The 25,560-nt window shown below is 41.7% G+C and overlaps 1 protein-coding gene across 1 annotated transcript in view; it reads right to left on the bottom strand.

The window, feature by feature from the left end:
• Positions 1–1,575: 1,575 nt before the first annotated feature.
• The window catches only part of LOC139448767 (ADP-ribosyl cyclase/cyclic ADP-ribose hydrolase-like), a 38,851-nt gene continuing 14,866 nt past the window's right edge, over positions 1,576–25,560 (bottom strand). The window contains exons 2-10 of the mRNA XM_071230304.1: positions 20,836–21,033; positions 9,445–9,580; positions 8,260–8,347; positions 5,401–5,437; positions 5,003–5,108; positions 4,310–4,383; positions 4,061–4,153; positions 3,464–3,550; positions 1,576–1,742 (exon numbers count right to left, since the gene is read on the bottom strand). Coding sequence (XP_071086405.1) covers positions 1,598–1,742; positions 3,464–3,550; positions 4,061–4,153; positions 4,310–4,383; positions 5,003–5,108; positions 5,401–5,437; positions 8,260–8,347; positions 9,445–9,580; positions 20,836–21,033 — 964 coding nt within the window. The 3' untranslated portion in view covers positions 1,576–1,597. The remainder of the gene's footprint in view (positions 1,743–3,463; positions 3,551–4,060; positions 4,154–4,309; positions 4,384–5,002; positions 5,109–5,400; positions 5,438–8,259; positions 8,348–9,444; positions 9,581–20,835; positions 21,034–25,560) is intronic.

Below are 25,560 nucleotides of genomic sequence, written 5' to 3'. Positions count from 1 at the left end.
TGAGAAATCCTCTCAAATGCTGGTGAAATATACCGTCACGCTTTCACTCAGCATTCTGTTAACTGAAACTAATCCTCTCACATACAACGCCCTAATGCATCTCCTATGCACTTATCTGACACAAGCAAATTAATAATGTGTTCAGGTCGTGTCTATTTGTTTTACGAATACATGGAACTTCAGTTCATGGGGGTACGTGTGACTCAGTGATTAGGGGACAAATTTGCCATTCTGAGCTGAGGCCCTTTTGAGTGGAAGAATTCTAGCACCGTGGGTTCGAGATCAGCGGATCAGGATACAACCAACTTAATTTGCGCCTACATTGCGTGTATTCATTGTTTATAAAATCTCTTTCTTTCGTCCGTAATTCACACACACAGATATGGAAGCCGAAGCCATCATAGTGTATTTGTATTTTTCATATAGCTGTATCATTACGGACAATGCAACATTGTGGAAGCGAAGAATTCCATTAGGTGAGGTGAGGTGAAATGGGATTTAACGTCACGTCCAAGATTATTGCACTTATATAGCGACGTGCATGTACGTGTGTGTGTTTGTGTGGCTGCTTGTACTAGTCAGGACTGATGCCGTTTTATAGTGCTAGCTCACTGAGATACCATGCCGCAGTTTAACATGAATACCCCACTCAGACACAGTATACTGACTCCGAGCCGACCATTCCTTGTTTTAGCCCCCTAATGCCGAGCGCCAGACAGGGTAACAACAAGTACCATCTTTTAACGTCTTTTGGTATGACGCGGCCATTAGATCCACAAGGATTGAAAAGCCTTCACTGCATCCAGTACTCACCAGTTTCACCAGAACACCACCAGTTTCAATGTCTTTTGGTCGAAAATTGTTGACATTGTACAGTAAACTACGGCTATAACGAACACGCTTATAACGAACTGACGGATATAACGAACTTACTTTTTTGCTATTTGCTGTAGTTATGTTGTATATATGCTTATAACGAACTACGGTTATAACGAACTAAAATTAGTAGTCCCTTTGAATTCGTTATAACTGTACTGTATATTCACAAATATTGAATTGCATTGCCATCCAATTTTCTATTAACCAATGTTATGTTGAAATCATTGTGTAATGGATGTATGATGAATGACTGTCTCTACCAGGTGCTCGTGGGTTTCACCGAAGTGGTAAACGTCTGAGACCTGCATCACTTCTGGATTGCCTCCCACAGTAACCTGTCAGATTACTGTGGAAGTGATGTAACGAGAATACTGTTCAAAGCGGCGTTATAACCAACTCGCTCACTCCTAACGCAGTATTTGTTTCTATTACTTATCTATGATAACGTAACTGGCTTCAATCAGCGCTGATTACTGACAGACAGACAGACAGACAGACAGACAGATAGATAGATAGATAGATAGATAGATACTCATGTTTCAATTGTTCAAAGATGTTTTAGACAAGAATGATGCCGTGTTCAGTTGTTCACTGACGCAAAGATGGCGCTATTTAAACTAATGATTCAGTTGTTTAATATGATACCTCATAAGTATTCTTTGTCATAAAAAATATTAATGAGGCAAAGAAGATGACAATTCTTAACAATTTTTATTCCTTATGAAAGAACGAAAGAAATTACACAGATACATATCGCGAGTCCCATCACCGCATCGCTGTTAAGGGATGCACCGCTAGTAGATGCTCTCACTTTACATTCTTCTTCATCCGGATAGTCAACACATAGCATAGCTTGAGGGCCCCTGAAAAGTCCAAGTATTTGGTGATGTAATTGTATCAGAAGACTGTTCTGGGCCCACTTGCACAAAGCGATCTTAGCGCTAAGATGATCGTAGCTCGCATACTTTGACATAGACTTACGATAGTCTTAGCGCTAAGATAGCTTTGTGCAAGTGGGCCCTGAACAAAAACATAGTAAAATAAAAAAGTCAATGCCACAAGTTGACGTCATGGTACTGCCAGTTACAATATATGAAAATCAGCACTTTTCCCACAAATGCCATTTCTGAACTGACTCAAACATGTCCTTATCTTAAGTAAAGTATTAAATTTTGAAACGTTTAGAGGTCAAAAAGTTCTTTTAAAATAGAACAATGAAGCCCCGAAGTTCATCTGATTGTTTTCTGAAACATCATCAGAAAAGTGGTTCAAGGGTAACAAAGAACATGATAACGAAAAAACAGAAGGTTCTATACGATTGATACCCTTACAGCAAGTTCTCTACATTACTCATTGACACATGCATATGGTAATTTAGGATAGGACCACTTTCATCGTGATTGTCATGGCACTATTAGAACCCACATCGGTACATGAAGGGAGAAGGTTGTTTGGGCATACAACAATACTTACGTATATACAGTGCATGAATTTTCATATCGCTCACTTCTGTAAGGTCCGACTGAGTTAATATCATGATATGTTCGTATGTCTTCTTTCCTTTCATGGGGCGGTCGGGTAGCCTAGTGGTTAAAGCGTTCACGTCGAAGACCCGGGTTCGATTCCGACATGGGTACAATGTGTGAAGCCCATTTCTGGTGTCCCCCGCCGTGATATTGCTGGAATATTGCCAAAAGCGGCGTAAAACCATACTCACTCACTCACTCTTTCCTTTCATTATTAGTGAGTGAGTGAGTTCGGTTTAACGCCGCTTTTAACAGTATTCCAGTTATATCGCGGCTTAATGTGGGAGGAAAGCCCGAAGTGAATGAATGAATGAATGAATGAATGAATGATACAGACGTTTACCACTTCGGTGACACCCACGAGAACGGATATGGTGCTGACAAACCTAGAAACAAAATCTGGGCGAACCACCTATCATTATTAAGGGGTCAAGGTAAATGCTGACGGTGGCGTTAAACAATAATAACTTCTGGTCTGAAGAAGTTATTAGTCATTGTAATGTCCCAGAACTGTATTTAGTCCTTTCTCATACACTGAAACACTATTCAATCTCATTAAAATCAGATCTTAGTTCTCGCTCCCGCTAAACAAAGATCTGAGGACATCCCATTACGGGTCACGTCAGACCGATCTTGCGCGAACTTTGACCCACCAATGGAATGACCAATCAAAAGGCAGCTTTCAGGTGCTTTACGGCACTATTTTCAAATAGGCGACAACGCTTCGAAACATATTTTGACAAATTCTCGATTAAAAATTTGAAATCTGAACAAAAGAACATTCTGGAATCGCAAATAGATGTAGATTGTATGGATTCAGTCGTTAAGCCCGTAACTACCGTTCGGGAATACCCCGTGTTAAAGTTTTCGAGGATGCATGATAAGAAATCACATTCCGACTGTCACTTTTATGATCTGGTAAGCGACGCTCTGATTGGTCGGTTGAAAGGTCGTTGTGACGTGACCTCTACTGCGATGTCCTCAGATCTTTGTTTAGCGGTATCGAGAACTAAGGTCTGATTCTAATGAGATTGAAACACTATTTTACCTATACACACCTCGGACCGTCCACACAGTCGGATGCGATGTTTCTCTCTCTAAGTCTCCGTTGTAATGAAGCGATATTCTCAGTACTGCACTTCGATCTGTAACATGTTAGATAAAAAGTAAGCCAGATGAGTATGTTCTCATACTATTGAATTATACCAACTGTCCTTATCAACTCCTTTGGATTATGTGGAATCTGTTGTTTTGGTAGATGATCGTACTGACTGCTGTATGCGTTTCGATAGGGTTACCCTGTCATCTGAGACGCATCTCGCTGTGTAGGTCTGTTCCCTTTACTTCAAGGCTCCACTGGCTGGGTTTGAATCGACAATTCTCACTGGCCCGTGAAGATCCGGGATAGAGTAAGCCTTCAGCAACCAATGGTTGCCATAAAAAGGTGCCTATGCTTGTCGTAAGAGGCGACTAACGGGATCGGGGTCAAGGCTGCTAAAGCGTGTCATCGTATCCCAATGGTGCTCATGATGTCCATCACTGGATTGTCTCGTCCAGGCTCGATTATTTACAGTCCGCCGTCATATGGTTCACTCACTAACCCACTCAACCCATTCATATCATTTAACTCACGCACTCGCCGACTCTAGACCTACCTGACCGTTTGTCCTGGAATGTGTACCAGTAGAACAGTGACCTTTGTCACTTTGCTAGAATTTAAATTAGGTAACTCCCACACTCCAAAGAAACTGAAATAAAAGAACGATGACATCATTAATAATGCGGTGATTTAGCGCGTTGCCATCCATCGTTAAAAAATGTCCGTTTATCTCAGTTTGGTGAAATTCTGCTTCACAAGAAAATGTATTGACCTTTAATCCTCACATGATAACATGATGACTTACGACGTGTTGTAGAACGCCTCAGCCAAACTTGCGTTTAACATGAGGTTTACTTCTCCAGAAGCACTGGATGCAAACTGAAATGCATAATGGTTTATGTATTGTGAAGCACCCTATTCGGAGATACGAGTAGTTACATTTAAGAAAAACAGTCACATAAAAATAAATATTACAACGTGTAAAGGACAATGATAACACGTGCAAAGGTCAAGGATAACACGTGCAAAATCCGTCCAAGCACAAGTCGCACAAGTCATTATTGCCACATGCAAACGTCAATGATAACACAAGAGAAAATAGTGACAACGCTCTCAAAGACAGATACAATAGTACAGTAAAGTACGGTTATAACGAACTCAAAGGGACTACTAATTTTAGTTCGTTATAACCGTAGTTCGTTATAAGCATATATACAACATAACTACAGCAAATAGTCGGGACCAAAAAAGTAAGTTCGTTATATCCGTCAGTTCGTTATAAGCGTGTTCGTTATAAGCGTAGTTTACTACTACTTGATGGAGCGCGTATCACTTATCGATCAGACAGGCAGGACCTTACCATTGAATGATAACGTATTCAAAAGTTATTGATAACACAGTGACAAAATGATTGAATTAGGTGAGTAACAGAATTATGACGCCTTTTAGTTGTATAGTTATAGCTGAGGTATATGGTGTTTGGTGCAGGTGTACGCACGTTTGAGGACGCCATTGCCCAAAAGGAGAATTCTGCATTATATGGACAACCCTCTGTCTGGTCAAATCCTGGACATTCCTGGTTGTATGTTATACCCGGAGAGTGAGTGAGTGAGTTTGGTTTAACGCCGCTTTTAACAGTATTCCAGTTATATCGCGGCGTGTCAGCTTAATGTGGGAGGAAAGCCCGAAGTGATGCAGGTCTCAGACGTTTACCACTTCGGTGAAACCCACGAGCACGGGTATGGTGCTGACAAACCTAGAAACATAATCGGGGCGAACCGGGATTCGAACCCACAATCATAGGTTTCTGGCGTGTCCAAGGGACACAACTCTGCACAGCGAATCGCGGCGCCTTAGACGACTGGGCCACCCGTGCCCCCTATACCCGGAGAGGATTCTTGAGCACAGAATCGCAGCCCGTCACCAATATAGCCTTAAACCAATAATATAATTATATAATCCTTTGAATGATATCTTTACGTCATCGCAATACATGTTTAAAGTGCATTGCCAATCATTCTTCCGTGTGCAAAATTTGCTGAACTTGAGGCCCTGTTACAACCCTTAATGTAAAAATTACTCTCAAAGTAAAACCCTTGTTACAAATCTTAATGGGGGCGGTCGGGTAGCCTAGTGGTTAAAGCGTTCGCTCGTCACGCCGAAGACCCGGGTTCGATTCCCGACATGGGTACAATGTGTGAAGCCCATTTCTGGTGTCCCCCGCCGTGATATTGCTGGAATATTGCTAAAGGCGGCGTAAAACCATACTCACTCACTCACAAATCTTAATGAAATTTGTTTTACATTAAGGGTTGAAGTGAGAGATAATTTCTTTCTACATTTAGTGTATTAACTATAAAATAATACTTATCAGACATCCATTAAACTTTGCAGATGCAATTGATCGTTACTTGGATTCTTATAGTCCCTCTCTACAACGACCACCTGGTTGCTATATGCAGGTTTTATATTAAAAAAAGGGTTTATGACCCCTGACCCTTTTAACCGATTTCTATCAAACCTACAGTCGTAAAAGGTTATCTTACGATACTCTACAAGGCAACCTCATTTCCGTTACTATGCACATACTGTAGCGACGGATAGGAGGACTTGATTGAAGTGTAGTTATTGTCCGATTTCAGTCACTATGTGTATGTGTTATGGAAACCAAAGATGGATGGCAATACGTTACATAAGCCTTTCGGCCATCATACATGTATAGAAAAACAGTCCTTGTAATGTGAGTGATTGAGTTTGATTTTACGCCGCTTTTAGCAATATTCCAGCAATATCACTGCAGTGGACACCAGAAATGGGCTTCACACATTGTACCCATGTCGGGAATCGAACCCGGGTCTTCGTCGTGACGGTACAATGAACTTCAAAAGTCTTCATAAATATTTATATTTACTGATTTATATGTTTGACACCTGTAAATTAGAAAATGGCGGCTGAGAGACAATCTTGGATATCTTGAATGAGGTTATTTTACTGGACATTGTGCTGATCATCCACACCAAGTTTCATAAAGATCAGTTATTAGTATGGGAAAATTGTCTTAAATAGGGTTAATTATCTAAATTTCAACCAATCAAAGGACCCCGTTCCGTTGCTATTGTAATAAAATGTGCTTTGTGTGCAAATATATATCTAAATATGTTTCAACGAAATCGAACATTCAATTCGACCAAACAGATGTCTCGCTCTTAGATGTTTGGTGATCTAAGCGATGGTTGGTACAAACAACACACGTTCGCCTGAGGGTCCACAGCTGTTTATTCAGACAATGGCAAACGTGTTCAGGGCAGGTCAGATCTAAACTAAACCTGCCCAGGTCTATTGCCTGGTCACTGGTATAACCTCAGCTTCTGCTGAGTTGTCACAGTCTGTCGCATGTTCACAACCACGTGTACTTTAATGTACTGACCATGATGTGATTTACAGCTGCGGTCAGCTTGACCAATGTTACCTTTTGTTCATCCAGAACTATTGGCTGGGCTGTATCGAGTGTCATCTTTGGTTCAAGGGTTAATATTAATTCTCTGACCAATACCTACTAGGATGTATCGAGTGTTTGCCTGATGTCACCCTTGGTTGATATTGATTCTCTGGCCAACACCTAGTGTGTAGCCCCGGGACACGCCACTGTGGCCATGCCCTGTACTGACGTGTTGTCAACATACAGCTGTGACGCTGTGATTTCTGCAGGTAGGATTTATGGGGATATCTGTTTCCTTTGATAAGTGTATGAGATGGGAGAGAGAGAGAGAGAGGAGGGGGGGGGGGGGGGGGGGGGGGGGGTGCAATCTGTCATAATTTGTTGGGGAGCATTCAAGCAAGACCCTGACTCTCACAGATGCCTCGGTTACATTGCCATGGTAAGAAAAGCTATCCGTTTGAGTCATGAGATACATTGTACCTAAATACCAAATTTGAACGAAATTTCTAAATGTCAATCAATCAGCTCCCCAGATACCGCTTTCTGTTACCATTGAAACAAAGTAGTAACGTTAATAAAGTCATATTGTAAACAAATTCGGCTAAATGGCCACTTTAAGAAAACCTGTAAATAACGACCAGACTGTCGTTGTTGAGAGGTTGTTGGAATATAAAAGGTACGGTGCATTTACACTGCAGTTCCATGGCTTTACTATATGTAGTTTGTGAGGAAACGCGCAAAGTTGGGGGAAGGATATACGATATTACGAATAATTATAAGAAACCGAGCCAAAACAATGAAAAATGTAAAAATAGCAAAAAGTACCCTATATTTCCAATCAAACCTCGCTTATAAGAATCTTTAACAAAAAGGGGCGACATGAAAGATATTAACCCTTAGCCCTTAACCTTATCATTTTACATATAGGGTTTCGGGTTGTTACTCCTAATGTAAATATAAATATGTATATATCCCCAACCAACCAGCCATCCATCCAACCAACCAACCAACCATCCATCCACCCAAATAACCAACCCACCAACCAAGTAACCAACCAACCAACCAACCAATCAATCAATCAATAACAACATACAATAATTTTTCTACAGGTAGACAAGGACTCATAGACGTTATTTATGCAGTAATATGCCAAAAGGGCCAAATTGATGGCCCCTTTTGGCTCTAAGTTCTTACAATATTTGTTTCACTGGGACAGCGCAAAGCCTTGGAAATGTTGAAATTCATCCGCAGTGAAGCTGACATAAAATCGGATGATTTACTGAAACGCACGGTATAATATATATATATAACAGTACCTATGAGTGTGTCTTCAATGGCAATGGCACGCCGACCGCGGTAGGTGTACCGTTGGACGACGCCATACACATCCGACCAGAACATCGCCTGAAACAAAAATCGGAACGCACTTCACCCTGACGCTGCCACAACTGTATTTCAGCATGTTCCCTCAGTGGATTCCAGGTTACAGTAACTCACGATCTATGATCCACAGTAACTAGTAACCGCAAGACAATTAAACAACAAACACATACCTCAGACAGTACATGCTTATCGTAAGAGGTGACTAACGGGAACGGGTGGTCGGGCTCGCTGACTTGGTTGATGCATGTCATCGTATCTCATTTGCACGGATCGATGCTCATGATGTCAATTACTGAATTGTCTGTCCAGACTCGATTCATTTAGTTACAGATCGCTGTCATATGGCTGGATTATTGCTGAAAAAACAAACAAACAAACAAAACACCATACGTGTTGCAAGAACCTGTCAGAAGAGGAATCAGGTGGTTCGGCTCTGTTGCGCAAACTTTCAGCCACTGATTTGTCTTGTACAGATTGGATTATTTCATTGCCCGCCGAGTAATAACAGGACTAAAGCTGACTGCGGCGACGAGTGAGTTAGTATGGTTTTACGCCGCTTTTAGCAATATTCCAGCAATATCACGACAGGGGATACCAGATATGGGTTTCACACATTGTATGCATGTCGGGAATCGAACCCGGGTCTTGACGAGCGAACGCTATAACCACTAGGCTAACCTACCGCTCCACTGCGGCGGTGAACAGCATCCGCTATTCGAGGCAAAACCTCGAAATAAGTCAACCCTTTTCAGGTGATTCAGGGTGCACGGGTGGCCCAGTCGTCTAAGGCACTGCGATTCGCTGTGCAGAGTTACGTGCCTTGAGCACGCCAGAAACCTATGATTCGAATCCCGGTTCACCCCGATTATGTTTCTGGGTTTGTCAGCACCATACCCGTGCTTGTGGGTTTCACCGAACTGGTAAACGTCTGAGACCTGCATCACTTCGAGCTTTCCTCCGACACTACTGACACGCCGTGATATAACTGGAATATAGTTAAAAGCGGCGTTTACCCTAACTCACTAACTCACTCACTTACTCACTCAGGTGATTCAGCATGGCTGAATAATGTTGCACGCCGCAAACAAACGTCATGGTTAACATAAGTGATGCCTCACCTTGCCGCGAGAGACGTCACCATGAGCTGACTTGATGAAGTTGTCATAGCGACCGAACGTCACGTTACATGCCGGCTGATAGGAAAATGCTGCCACAAACTTATCTGTTATTTCGGTGCAGTTTTTTCTTTGTTGGCTGAAACCAAATGTTTTAGTGAACATCGTTCTTAAAGTAAAACAGTTGCAGTACTTAACCATAACAAGAATAAGCGTCCGCCCGGAGAGCGGAAGGTCCGGGGTTCGATCCCCGGCCGCGACATACCAAAAGACGTTAAAAGATGGTACTTGTTCTTACCCTGTCTGGCGCTCGGCATTAAGGGGCTAAAACAAGGACTGGTCGACTCGGAGTCATAAAATCGTGAGTGGGTGAGTGAGTTTGGTTTTACGCCGCTTTTAGCAATAATCCAGCAATATCACGGCGGGGGAAATGGGCTTCACACATTGTACCCATGTCGGGAATCGAACCCGGGTTTTCGGCGTGACAAGCGAACGCTTTAACAACTAGGCTACCCGACCGCCCCAAATTATACTTTAAGAAAGAGTTGGAAATAATCATACTAAACGCCAGAACCCATAATATTCCCAAAAGCATATAAAAAATCCATATATTGTACACACACAGTTATTTATAAAACATGTTTTTCTCTTTCTCAGATTTTGGCACATAAATACACGAGGGCTGGAGAGAATAAATCATACTTTGTGAATATCAGTAGAGCTACTAAAATGTCCCAAACCATTTATCAACAAGCAGTCAATGCATGCATGGTACTCGTATCCCACACAGTCAGTGCAAATGAAGGAAACTCTGTCTTAGGGCTGGGTCGAGTCCAAATTTACTACCCGGGTACCCGGTCTCCTATTACCCGACCCTACCCGGGTACCCACTGCAAGTCTAGGGAGTAGTATAGTCTCAGTCCGCAGGAACCCTTTTTGGTTGATCCGGTTGATCCAGGCTAATCCGAAGTTGATTGGCTGATCAAAGTCACGTGGTCAGATAGGATGACTCATGCATCAACAGCACGTCACAGGTGAGGGGGAATGAAAGGTGTGTGTTTTAAGGCAGCAAACCCTTTATAAGAAAACAAAAGCAAAGGGTGTTCAATAGAGCTATATGTATAGCCTGCTGCCCTAAATAGACAGACCGTACCCGTCAGCCCAGTTTGAATTGAGCACGCTTGACAACTCACGTGGCCTCGTCGTTTCAAATAACCCGCGCTCGCTAGAGCGTGCGACCTGTTTTGATGAATACAGGGTGTGTGTTGAAAGTACATCATACCACAATAGAGACGGGTTGTGTCAACATGATATAAGCCGGATAATGTAGGGGGAAACAAATGTACGTCTAGCTGGATCAAATTCATCTTCTACGGTCTACACGTTGTACACCATGAACGTTAGACAACCTGTATAGAAAAAAAATATAGACAAAATAGATAAGACTACACAATCAGCAAGCTAGCAGTGTCGTTTAATTACATTTAGCGCGCGAGAACGAGGTAGTCATGTAACCCTGCATTGACTATAACGCTGAAGGCATGCGTATTTCGAATCACCCGCGCTGCGTACTGTTGTGAACCATTTGTAAAGAAATATTCAGCCCTGTCCCGACTTGCATAGTTGATGTTTCAATGCTAGCTTTTCCATTTAACGCGATGACAAATAAACCGTGCGGTTTGAGTTTTAACCGTGTAACATGATGTGCACAGTTTTATTTCAGAAAGTGCTATTTTGAAAATAGATAGAAAACTGATAAGTACATGTAGCAGTGTGACGGCACGAAGCTAGGTTTGTTGGGAAAGTGATGGAAGCAATCTATAGGACATTTTCATGTTTACAATATTCACCCTTAATTCGAAGAGAGAACAGAGTTTATCATGGAAAATTGTTTGACGAGGAAAATGTTTTATTGGAAATATATGTCGAAGCAGGTTTATTCATAGCTAATGTATAGCAGAGAGACTAAGCGACCGACCGCCCATAACAATGTCAACATACCTCGGCCTTACAATTAATGTCAACATACCAGCCTCGCCTGAAGCTTCACATTCATAAATTGTGTGACCAGTGTCCCGTATTTATGATATGTTAGGGAAGATGTGTTGTACATTTGTTATTTTAAAAGGGAGTTATTTCAGAGAGGATATATATGGGTATTCCCCTCATTAAACCTTTCTTTCGTTGGTGTCTATTAAACGTGTCCGGTATTTAATACATTTGAATGATGTAGGAAAGTATGTGCGTGTAGATGTTGTACCTATATCCGAACACGAATGTGTGACACCTTTCAATAGATCAATTACGGTTCTAACCACGACACGCAACATGACTATGAGCGTGGTTAGCAGTTCATATAATTTATAAACACATCGTAAATGACATATTTCTGATGAATGAACTCGCCCGCACACATGTCTATAGGGTTATGTTCGCCCGAACTGTAAACGGTGACACATTGATAACAGGAAGGGTGTGTGGAATGCACTCGTCCTTGTAAGGGTAAAATACGCGTTTAAACTCACCACTTAAAATGATGACATTACTTTTTAGATGTATTGGTATCAGTTAGTGAGTGAATTTAGTTTTACGCCGCACTCGGCATTATTCCAGCTCTAGGACGGTGGTCTGTCAATAAACGAGCTTGGACCAGACAATCCAGTGATCAACAGCATGAGCAGCGATCTGTGCAACTAGGAACCGATGGCACGTGTCATCCGAGTCGGCGAGACTGACCAACCGATCCCCATCAGGTCACCTAAACCAACTGGGGCACGTCGATGAGACATTGCAAGGTGTAACAAAATAATCTGTTCCATTCTGAATTCATGTTTAAAATTACAATGAAGCCGAAGTGTTTTACCAGTTGGTTACCAGTGGTTACCAGTGGTTACCAGTACCACGAATACTATTTGGGCGGTTGTTGTGTCTGTCCAGTCTTTGACAAACTGTTCAAAGGTTGCACGTATGACTTCCGAAACAACATGATCCAAATCATTGGATGTAGGAATATAATGGCTGAGGGCTGAAGCTATTTAACTTTCAGCATACTCGGAGATTCCAATTCCTTTTATTATTGATTGCGTACTCTTCAGCCCACATAAAACCGTATAGGTTAACCTATCAGGAATAATATTATATAGTCTTTTGTGGAAACAAGCAATACTCTCTTTTTTTACGTTCAGGGTTATATTTGAATACGACCAGACACATTCTATATATAACGAATACTGACTGCCTTTCATCGTGTTGTGCATGATGTTGTGTCAAACCAAACTGACGTGACAAGTTGACACTCTACATCCAGTTGTAGTACAGTAGTATTGATAGTTATAGTAGTAGTAGCAGTGGTAGTCGTCGTAAGCAGTCGTCTAGACAGTAGCTCGAACCATTTTTTGTAGTAGTAGCAGTTGTAGTTGTCATGGGTATTCATAATTAGTTTGCTGTGTAGTAAATGTTGTCTCCGTCGTCGTTGTAGTAGTAGTAGTAGTGAGTGAGTGAGTGGAGTTTACGCCGCTTTTAACAGTATTTCAGTTATATCGTGTCGTGTCAGCTTAATGTGGGAGGACAGCCTGAAGTGATGCAGGTCTCAGACGACTAGCACTTCGGTGAAACCCACGGGCACTAGTATGGTGCTGACAAGTACTACTACTAGTAGTAGTAGTAGTAGTAGCAGTAGTAGTAGTAGTAGTAGTAGTAGTAGTTATTGTAGCAGTAACAGTTGTCAATTAGGCATATTAGGAACCTGAAAGGTCCATATGACAATTTGACACTAATTTAATTCAATTCTATCACGAGATGTCCCCTGCAGCTGTTTTGATCCGTTAAAACAACAACAGTTGAGCGGATCAAAGGATACCACACAGGGACTTTCTGCCAATTATTTGGGTCAATAGGTCGACGTCCTGTGAATACCCCTCCCCAGCGGACTACAATTGCCGTATAGTCAGATCAGGTCCGGTCCCTGACTCGTTTATTTAATATAGCTGGAGTATTGCGTACTGCACAAAAAACAAACAAACAAAAACAACAAGCAAAGCAAAGCAGCTAAGACTTTGGATAACACAAAATACAATAGCGATGATGGTTCTACTACAGAAAGAAAGGCTGTCTATATGCCTGATCATGAGTGAGTGGGTGTTGTTTTAACGCTGCTTTTAGCAATATTCCAGCAATATTACGGCGGGGGACACCAGAAATGGGCTTCACACACTGTACCCATGTGGGGAATCGAACCTAGGTCTTCGGCGTGACGAGCGAACGCTTTAACCACGAGGCTACCCCACCGCCCCCTATATGTCTGAGAATCAATAAGTGCAACTCGGCAATTGATGACACAGTAGATACTTAGTCACCTTAGAATATCAGCATTTTCAGCATGACGCGAAGGTTTGTTCCAATAATGTGTAAACTGATAGCTCAGTTCGAATGAATATCCTAGAACTATAGTTATCTGATAATATTTTAGCATATGACATCACAGTGACGGGACTTTCGGGAAATAACTGATATACAATGTATTTTACGACATTGATAAATATTATGCGTTTTTAGGTTTGTCGGGTATTTTTGTAAATCTGAAAATTGTAACATTTGAAATTTCTGCGATCACAGATTAAGTAATACCCACAAATCTGAAAAGTGAGTGAGTGAGTATGGTTTTACGCCGCTTTTAGCAATATTCCAGCAATATCACGGCGGGGGACACCTGAAATGGGCTTCACACATTGTACCCATGTCGGGAATCGATCCCGGGTCTTCGGCGTGACGAGCTAACGCTTTAACCACTGGGCTACCCGACCGCCCTCAAATCTGAAAAGACGTCATGTTTATTATTATCACTCTTTTCACAAACCCGTCATGTTTCATAAAGATTTTCTTTTTATTCTCTCCGTTCCATTTTACTACTCCATGATCAATCGCCATTTTTGGACGACTGTATCGATGAGGACGAGAAGCTGTGTTGGTTATGACTCCATGACTCCATGGACACATAATCACCGTCCCATAGATTAAATCTGCTCTTACTAATTCTAACTCTCACGGGCGAGATTTCTAACGTGTACAAGGATGTTGGAAATCTCACGACCGAGATCACGATTCGCGAACACACCTAACACCTGGAATAATGTTCCCAGAGAACAACGTATATGTTCACTCTGTAACTCCCCTGCAATAGCTGAGGAATTCCATTATATATTTCGATGTCAAGCTTTTGGTGACAAAAGACTTTTACTTATTCCTAGCAGATATTTAACTTGGTCAAATGTGTTTCCATTAAAAAGCCTATTTTCAACTAAACTAAACGAGCTTAAGCGTCTATCAAAATATGTATTATTTGTATTTACCACTTTAAATGCTACATCTACATGCACACAGCCTTCTTGATGTACATATTATATATATCTCCTTACTTTACGTATGCTCTTGTACCACCGTCGGTGGTCTATGGAGAAGTAAAGAATCTGAATCTGAACAGTGTCATTTCGGACGTCCTGTAACACTGGAGGCCCCAGTCCGTCTCAAACATTGGCACAGTGGGTGAATGAGTATGGTTTTATGCCGCTTCTAGCAATATTCCTGCACTATCACGGCGGGGGAAACCAGAAATGGGCTTCACATATTTTACCCATGTGGGGAATCGAACCCGAGCTTTCTTCGCGACGAGAGAACGCTTTATCGTTTGGGCTTTACCTCCGCCCCAAATAGTTCCAGGGAATGTCATGGTATACCAATGCATGTGTTCCGTGAAGATCCGGGTTAAAATTGTTTTTCAGCAACCCATTTGTAACGTGTTTTACGGCGTTAGTTTGTCGTAAGAAGACTTAAAAAACCAACAACACGTTAGCTGATCTAGAGTAGCATTTACTTCTCTTAGCACATTGTAGGAACAGAGTTACTTCCCCTGTTACCGTACATAACAATTATGCACGCTTATATATACGCCACATCCTTCCTCTCAAAGATATGTCACTCACACCAGATTATCAAATTAGAGTCCTTGATAGACTTAACTTAACACAATTTTGAATTAACACTTTAGCACGCCTAGTCCTTGTACTTTGCAGGCATTTTCACCAGTCTACCACTTGAAGTTCTCACTTCCTTTGGAACTGTCACTGGTTCACTTGGTTCAGTCTCTGGTAGTTTAGATTTAGGTGTTACCATGGTTACTTGCAGATTGTCTTGATTGAGTGATTGGTGGATTATCTGGAACAGATGGATTATTGACAACTTCTGCATCATATCATATCTGGCGGTTCATTTGAAAGTCTGAGATGCTTTCTATTTCTTCTCAGAATTCTTCCATCCTGCATTTTCACTTCATATGATCTCTCTCCCACTTGTTTCTCGACAGATGCTTTTTTCCACTGTTTATTGTTGAAGGGCTGAACTCACTGTTTCACCTGTCTTTAACATGCGCAGTGGATGTGCAGATCTATTGTAGTATTTTTGCTTGATTTACTTTTCTTTTTAGCAATTTTCCTTTTTCCTTTTCACCTTTTCTTGATTTCAGCAATTTAGGTGATGTTGGAAGAAGTGTCTTAGTTCTCCTACCATACAGCCTTTGAACTGATGACGTACCAATACCTTCGGTAGGCACATTTCTCCAATCTAGTAGAGATAGAAATGGGTCAGTTTTAGCAAGCTTGGATTTTGTCATGAGTCTCTTAACTGTTTTTACAGCATTTTCAACTTTACCATTTGACTGAGGATGCCTTGGTGATGATGTGACATGCTCAAATTTGCAGTTTTCAGCAAACACAGCAAATGATTCGGAATTGAAAGGTGGTCCGTTGTCCAACATGAGCTGGTCCGGTATTCCACGAGCTAGTTGATACTTCAGTTTGCCTATCACTTCTTTGGAATCTTTACCTTGAAGACGATCAACTTCGAAATAGTCAGAGAAGTAGTCAACTGTAAGAAGGTAATCATGATTTTAAAATTCGAACAGGTCACATGATATCTTCTCCCATGGGCGAGATGGAATTGCATGACTCATGAGCGGTTCTCTCCCTTGCTCTTTTACACTGTTGCATATCTCACATTTACTTATATAATCAGTCAGGTCTTTTACCATGTTTGGCCAGTAGACTAGTTCACGAGCCCTCCTGATACATCCTTGGATACCAATGTGACTTGCGTGTATCCTTTCCATTTTTTTAGGTCGCAAGTTATTTGGAATCAGTATACGTTTACCCTTGAAGATGACGTCGTTTTGCTCTGATAATTCCTCCCGGAATGTGAAATAATCTCTTACTGCAACAGGTAAGTTCAGTTTGTTTTCAGGCCATCCCTGCAGAATTATCCTCCTCAGATTTTGCATGTTAACATGACAAGTGTGACAAGGTTTTGTCTGAGACATTAACATAATCCTTCATTTTAATTGTTTCAGTTTCCAGCTCAGTAGAGGATCTGTGATCAACATTGAAGATGTCACTTGAGTCACTGGATTCTTTGGATTTGGATTGAGGTAAGTATGCACGACTCAAGGTGTCTGCTACATACATTTGAGCTCCTTTCTTGTAGTTCACTTTCAGGTCAAACTTCTGGATCCGTAGAAGCATTCTCTGTAAGCGTTTAGGTGCGCTTAGCAGACTTTTGAGCATGATGGACTCAAGAGGTCTGTGATCTGTTTCTACATAGATCGTCCTACCATAGGTATACATCTCAAATCTCTTTTTTCAACCCAAACACAATCCCAAGCATCTCCTGTTCGATTGGTGCATAGTTCTTTTCTGATGGTGTTAATGAACGAGACGCATAGGCTATTGGGTGTCCTTCTTGCATTAGGCAGGCACCCAATCCATTTTGAGATGCATTACATTGCAGGTAAGTCTCTTTTGAGTCATCAAAATATTTCAACACTGGCGGTACAGAGAGAACATTCTTGATCTCTTCAAAACTTCTGCCATGAACATTTGGATCCCATTTGAAGTTTGTCTTATCCATAATAAGTGATCTCAGTGGTGCAGTGATCGCTGGAACAGTTGGTGCGAACTTTTGGACGAGGTTTACCATTCCTAACAGTCTTTGTACCCCTTGTTCGTCAACAGGAGCTGGCATGTGCGTGATCGCTTTCACTTTGTTCGGATCAATCTTCAGACCAGATTCAGTCAACACATGTCCAAGGTAGGGAACTTCTGGTAACTTCAACTTGAACTTTTCTTTATTCAACTTGATATTGTTTTGTTTGCAGCGTTCCAGAAAAGCTCTGAGATTTCAATCATGGTCAGCTTCTGCCTCCTCATCACTGTTGCCACATCCATATATGAGTACATCGTCATGAATTGCTTTCACACCTGGGAGTCCTTTATGAGCTTCATCCATCCTCCTTTGGAACTCTTCAGGAGCAGGGGAGATACCAAAAGGCATACGAAGCCATCTAAATCTTCCCCAGGGCGTTTCGAATGTGGTGAGTATGCTACTCTCTTTGTCCAACACGATGTGCCAAAATCCATTTTTAGCATCTGCTAGAGTGAAGTATTTCGCATTTGCTAATTCAGGTAAGATATCATCTATGGTCGGCATTAAATAGTGACTTTTTTTCAGGGCTTCATTTAGTGGTTTAGGATCAATACAGAGACGGATCTTCCCACTTGGCTTGACCACAACTACCATCGCCGATATCCAGTCTGTGGGCTCTGTAACTGGAGTTATTATGTTCATCTTAACTAGTCTCTCTAGTTCATCTTTCAGTTTTGGTTTCATTGCTTCAGGTACTTTTCTACATGGAATTTGAACTGGTGTAGCAGATTCATCAATCTCCAGATGCAATTCTCCCTCAAGCTTACCATCGCCTTCAAACAGTTCTGGATACTTTGATGTAACATCCTTCATAGTCACAGGTGAGTCTTCTTTATTTACAACATTAACTTGATCTTCTGCTGCTGCAACTGACATGATATTGTCTCTATTGACAGTGATCAATCCCATATGTTGGATGGCTCTTGATCCAAGAAGAGGCTTGTAATTACCTTTTGTTATGAGGAATTCAATACTGTACTTCTTGTTGTTCCTTGGATTGACGACCATGACCCTTCTCTTGCCCAATGGTGATGTTTCTGCTCCATTTTACATGATCAAAGTTGTTGATGCCTCCTGAAAGATTGTCTAATGTCGGATCATCATAGATTTCGGAGTAGAGAGTTTCTGGTAATGGATTGACAGTTGCGTCGCAGTCAAGTTGAAATTTCACCTCTGTTTTCTTCAAAGTCATTTTAGCAAACAGTTTCTTTGGATACATTTCTTCTTTAACACTGTCTTCAACTGAAGTGTGCATTGCCATGATGTATTCAGCATCTTCATCGTGTTCATCTGTATCATATTCATCTACCACTTGTACTTGTTCTTTCTTTTTCTTTCCTTTAGGACATTTGTCTGCAAAGTGATTTTTTTTCTTGCATTTGGAACAGGTGTGTCCTTATGCTGGGCACCTTTCTCGGCCGAATATATGTTTTCAACCACAGTATCTACATTCCCATAGGTCTTTTTCTTTCACTTTGTCAGATTCTCTTCTTTCTGGTTTAGCTGTTTTCTTCTGAACCCTGCCTTTTTTCTTTGACTTGACTGATTTTATTTCTTCTGAAGCTGCACCAATGTTCTTTAATTGCAGAGCTGCTGTTTCATAAGCTCGACAAATGTCAACTGCACTTTTCAGTGTAAGTTTTGAGTCTTGAAGAAGTCTCTTTCTTGTATTGTTGTCCCTTATTCCTATGACGATTCTATCCCGGATCAGTGAGCAGAGCTCCAGATAAGCTTTTGGTGTTGTGGGTATTTTACCCATGCATTTTAAAATCATTGGGTATCAGTAATTCTACCTGCGTATTCAAATTTCTGTTACCCACTAGTTTTTACACATGTGGGTATTTAAGTTAAATATTTTATAAACACTATTCATCTAGTCCCTGCAAACTGGTGTCGTGTGGGTTCGAGAGCTTTATAGGACTCAAAAATACCACGATACTTCAACAAGAAAGTGTGATGGCAAATGATCATGATGTAACTGTCATCGTGGAGTTTGGCTAGGTTGACGGAGCGCCCCTTTATAATTTCAAAATAAGTTGCTGATTTGCTAATCGAATACGCAGGGTTACTTCACAATATTTTGATGATACGCACCAGTTTTATTTTTTTAGGTATCTGTAATATTCGTTGCGTATTTGATACGCTTGGATTATATTTTACTGTGTATTTCTGCATTTCTGATGCGTATTTCACGCAGATACGCAGCTTATCTGGAGCTCTGGTGAGTCTTCTAGCGTTCCATAGTTGCATGTCTTTGCTTAAGTCCTTAATACAGTCACATATGCATCAATACTTTCACTGCTATCTTGATCCCTTGTATTAAAGTTGTATCGCTCATAGGTCTCATTTGTTTCTCCAATACAGAAAGTCTTTAGTTTCTCAAGCACTACTTCTTCTTTCTGTCTATCATCTTCATTATCAAAACTCATGCCATCAATAACATCTAACACATCAGTTCCAATGCATGTCATTAATGTTGCACATTTACACTGACTAGATTCATTTGAAAGTCTAGATGCAATCACATAATTGTCCCAACTTCTTTTAAACTTTCTAAAGTTAGTTGCCAAGTTTCCCTTTAATTCCAATTTCTGTTGGAGAGGAATATTAACAGGAACATGTATGATTGTTGGTGCTTGAACTTGTACATCTTGCCCTCCTTCAGCCATATTGATTTGCAATAAGCTTCTTAATATTGTCAGATTTGGCAAAAGTCGTTTATCATTCTTTACACACATGACACTATTTTTTTCCAACATGGCGTCCCAAATTCGCTAGCGAGACAACATTGTTGGGCATATTTCTGTTTCTGCTTATATAGAAGTTAATACTCTTCTATATTCATGAAATATGTTCATAAAAGTTATTTTGTCACTTGTTCAAACAGTATCTGCTCTAAAGTCTATCGCAAAATAGCTTAGATGCACTAAATGCGACGATCAAAACAACCACGTGGCCCGAGTTGACGCACCGTTCGGCATTCAAATACAACGAAGATACACGTTGATATTCAAATAATTGGCTTGCGATGAGTTCTTTAGTCACTTCTGACACCATGTAACGTTAGTTTGTCGTAAGAAGACTCAAATAACCAACAGCACGTTAGCTGATCTAGAGTAGCATTTACTTCTCTTAGCACATTGTAGAAACAGAGTTACTTCCCCTGTTACCGTACATAACAATTATGCACGCTTATATATACGCCACACCATGCTTGTCGTAAGAGGCTACAAGCGGGATCAATCACTGGATTGTCTGGTCCAGCACGATTATTTACAGACCGCCGTCATATAGCTGGCCTATTGCTAAGTGCGGCGTTAAACAACAAACAAACAAACAAACAAACAATCCACGTGTTCCACTTACTCGTTGTCACACAACTGTGCAGGGTTCACGGTGGCCTGATACTCGGTACATCTCCCTAGCACCAGCTCCCGCAGCCCGGGGGTACTTCCCGGGGGCACACACTGTCCCCTGGCCAGGTGGGGCAGCGATGTACATATGAGAATGATGGGAAATACAGCATGCATCAGCCAGCATAAATCCTCACTCCACATCTTCATTCTCAAGGTGTATCCGTCTTAGGGTGACTGTACATGCCCTAGTAACCCAATGTATTTTTAGCCTTGTGTGGACTGTTACAAAAGGAGCGCCTCGCGCGACCGACAAGGGCAGCACAGAGTGTCACCAGACTCATCCGCAGCTAGTCTTTATACTCTGCAGGCAATATTGAAAGCGTCCAAAAGAAACTGAAATGGTCCGTGACCATCCGGGTTAGAAAAAGGTCTTCAGCGATCAACGCTTGCTGTAAAAGGCGTTTATGCTTGTCGTTTACAAGTGGCGACTAACAGGATCGGCGGTCAGACTCGCTGACTTGGTTGATGCATGTCATCGTTTCCCAGTTGTGTAGATCGATGCCCATGACGTCAATCACTGGATTGTCTTGTCCAGACTCGATTATTTACAGTCCGCAGTCATATAACTGGAATATTGCTGAATGTTGCTGTAAACAACAAACAAACACATCACATAATCCGATGTTAACTAGGTACCTGCCTGTAGTTTTACCATGAAATGCTTTTTGCGCATAAATCACGTTTATACTGCATGGTTTCCTGTGAGCCATGGACTGAAACAGGGATGTCTTCTATCACCTTTGTTGTTTAATATGTATATTAATGACTTACTAACGACCATCAACGAGCTTGGAAAGGGACTTAAAATCGGAGAGGAAAATATTGCTGCTTTACCTTATGCAGACGATATTGTTCTATTGGCAGAAAGTGCAAACTCTCTTATCAGCCCTCAACACATAAGATAAGATAATAAGATGTATATAAACTCAGAAAAATCCAAGATTGTCCACTTTAGGGGCCCTAGCATTCCAAGAACAGCAACGGTTTTCTATTGCGTTTCTGTTAAGCGTTGAACATTCGTATCATTATCTTGGTGTGGGGGGAGCGGGTGGCCCAGTCGTCTTAAGCGCCGTGATTCGCTGTGCAGAGTTGCGTCCCTTGGCCACGCCAGAATCCTATGAAATTGGGTACGAATCCCGGTTGGCCCCGATTATGTTTCTAGGTTTGTCAGCACCATACCCGTGCTCGTGGGTTTCACCGAAGTGGTAAACGTCTGAGACCTGCATCACTTCGGGCTTTCCTCCCACATGAAGCTGACACGCCGCGATATAACTGCAATACTGTTGAAAGCGGCGTTAAACCCAACCCACTCACTATCTTGGTGTGCTTTTAACCGAACACCTACACTGTAACGCAATGGCTGAATGTGCAAACACATCCCTGGGACTTTTAATTTCTAAATACAAAGGACTTGGTAGTAAGTTTACCAAACTATACAACACTATGGTATGGTCGGTTTTAAACTATGGATCGGCAACATGGGGAACGACAGAGTATTCTTCTGTCAATGCTATCCGCCATCGAGCTATTTGATTTTTCCTAGGACTTGGAAAATATGCACCAAACATTGCAATAAAAAGGGGAAGTGGGTTGGATCCCGCCATGTATCAGATCATGGACAACAATCTCAAGACACAGGGCCAGACTTGTCAGCACTCCAAACAGAAGAATAACTAAGAAGATATTTGTGTGGTCAAGCAGTTGCAAGAGGAGCTGGATTGCCAAAGTGACGTCATGTCTAGAGAAAATCGACCTGGGACATTTAACAAGCATAAATGCCCAAATTGAAACAAAGTTGGTTGATGCAACGGTGCAAGGACGCCCTATGTTGGAATAGAAGACTAAATGGAGGGACAAATTATTGTTGGAGAAAGGAAACCGTGGAAGAAACCAACTAAGAAGCTACAGGTTGTTTAAGAAAGTCAATAGCACAGAAAATACGTGGCATACCCTCTCAACCGTGCTTACAGGAGCTCTCCAGCTAAATTCAGATGCTGAGTGGCGCCTTTTAAGATAGAGACTGGGCGTTACACAAACATACCATCAGAAGAGAGATGTTGCTTTAATTGTACAGACCAGGTGGAAGACGAGATCCATGTTTTACTTATCTGCCCTTCATACGACGACGTGAGGGCTGATCTTCTGAATCGCTGTAGTCTTATATTTATAATTTTAATAATTACTCTTAAAAATTAACCCAGATTTTATCAAACGTTGATTTTATTTCTTGCGTGGCCAAAACCTGCCATAACATTTTTGCAAATCGACGTTCCATTTTATATCATTGATGTATATATGTAAATATCTTATCGCTGTTTACTTTAATGACATATTGTCTCTCGTAAGTCGTCTAGCGGCTGGTTGTAGAATTTTAGGTTTATACTACTTTTGATGTATTGTAAGTGTATTCTACGATTGAGACAAAACTAAACGTGTCTGTCTGTCTGTCTGTCTGTCTGTCTGTTTGACCAGGCTGACCTGTATTCTGTTGGTTTTGACCCAAGCTGTACGCAGATCGGCCCCGTGGCACCTCGCCATTACAAACACAGCAGCGCCCAAATCCCCACGTGTTTAGTGTGTGATATTTGCTGCAAACTGTAGTGCTCATTCATGTCACACGCGTGTCAGGGAAACTCGACCGGGATAAATTGTAGACAGGAGCTTAGTATCGTTTCTAGGTGAGGTGAAATGTATAATGCTAGCCCACTCAGATACCATGCCGCAGTTTAACGTGAATACCCCACTCAGACACAGTATACTGACTCCGAGCCGACCAGTCCTTGTTTTAGCCCCTTAAGGGCTCAGTCACACATTCGGGATTTTTACTGCCGTCCTTGATAGGACTATTCCCGATTAAAATTTGTCAAAAGTCTAATCAAGATCCTGTGATTCGTGGTGGGAAATTCACAAATAATCAGATATTGTTCGGGAAGCGTCCCGATTCAGCCGTTTCCAGCCGAATTCGTCCCGATTGTCCCGTTCTCAATCCGAATCTGATCCGATTTGTATCTTCCGCATGATAAAAAACGACAGAATCTGTCCCGACAGCGTTCCGATTCTCCCAAATGCGACCCGAAAGAGATCAGACAGTGACCGGACAATGAACCGACAAAGACGGTTCGCATTCGGTAAGATATGGACGCAATCTGGACTCGATCGACAATAAACGGCCATGAACAATTCATGTCCGTTCATCACGACATCGTCCCGATCCATAGGTTTGTTTGTTGTTTAACGCCGCACTCAGCAATATTCCAGCTATATGGACGATTTTGATCCGATACAGCAGAATCTGTCACGACATAGTCCCGACTGTAATCCGGCTAGTCAAAATATTTCCCGAATGTTACGGGACGCACCATACTGTCGGGAGTACTTGGCCAAACTCTCTGGACCTTTCCCGATCCGTAGGACTCATTCAGACATTGATAGGACATTATAGATCAATGAGGATGGTAGTCCGACTTTTTCACTTTTCGTGTCGTAGCGCTGTCTGATCTCAAACGGGAGCCATAATCGGCACAGTGTGAACCTGGCCTTATGGAGAGAGCCGCGTAGAGTAACACTATGTAACAACTTTTAACCTCTTTTGGTATGACGCGCCTGGGGATCAATTGATTGGTTGGTTTGTTGTTTAACGCCACACTCAGGTATATTCCAGCTATGTGACGGCGGTCTGTAAATAATCGAGTCTGGACCAGACAATCCAGTGATTGATATCATAAGCATCGATCCACGCAATTGGGATGATGACATGCATCAACCAAGTCAGCGTGCCTGACCACCCGATCCCCTCAGTCGCCTCTTACAAGCATAGTCGCCTTTTACGGCAAGCATGGGTTGCTGAAGACCTATTCTCTACCCGGATCTTCCCGGGTCCGGCCGCTCTCCGGACAAACGCCCTATCCACTAGACCACGTTGGCGGTCAGCTTAGTTTCTTAGGAGCGTCTACTATCATTTCCTACGAAATATTTTTTTGGAAGTTATCGGCGTCTCTCGTTCTCTATAACATTCATTTGCTAACTTCCTCTCACGCACAGTGGAGATTACTGGTTAGAATGTGTCGGCGAAGTGGTAAAAGTCATTTAGTAAAGTTTTCCTCTAACATCAAGCTGACAGGCTGTGATATAACTGAAATAATGTCCCAGTCGGCGTTAAATCAAACTCACTCACTCACTCACTCTTACTGTAACTGTTTAGATCAGAAATTGACTATGAAATTGTTGCACATATGATGCTATCTTCTAACATTTGAGTATTACACTGACATGGATAGAGATGATAGTTTGATGTGACAGAAAGCACATTAAATGGCTTTATCATACGTCCATTTCAGAATGATGGGATCTGATTGGTCCACGTGACTGTGTAACCCGCCTTGGAGGGTAATAAATTTCTCAACGAGGGAATAAATCTCTTATACCTCGCCACAGCAATACAGACTGCACGTAGGTTTCCGAGAGGCAGAATAAATCCCTCATATTCAAAGAACAAAGCCTCAGTCAATGCAAGTCACGTGACATATCACAAGTAAAACAATACTCACTCACAAGAATATGAACAATTGTGCGATTGTCAGTTTAACTCCAATCCGTGGTAAAGGGTTTTGATGAAGATGTTCTTTGTATCATTTAAGTCGTATGTGACAGAAATTGTAGTATTTACCGACCTGAC

This window comes from Haliotis cracherodii, unplaced genomic scaffold (assembly GCF_022045235.1).
Source record: "Haliotis cracherodii isolate W230 unplaced genomic scaffold, xgHalCrac1.p SCAF_7, whole genome shotgun sequence".
NCBI classification, from domain to species: Eukaryota; Metazoa; Mollusca; class Gastropoda; order Lepetellida; family Haliotidae; genus Haliotis; species Haliotis cracherodii.
This window is presented reverse-complemented; position numbering and strand designations above follow the sequence as displayed.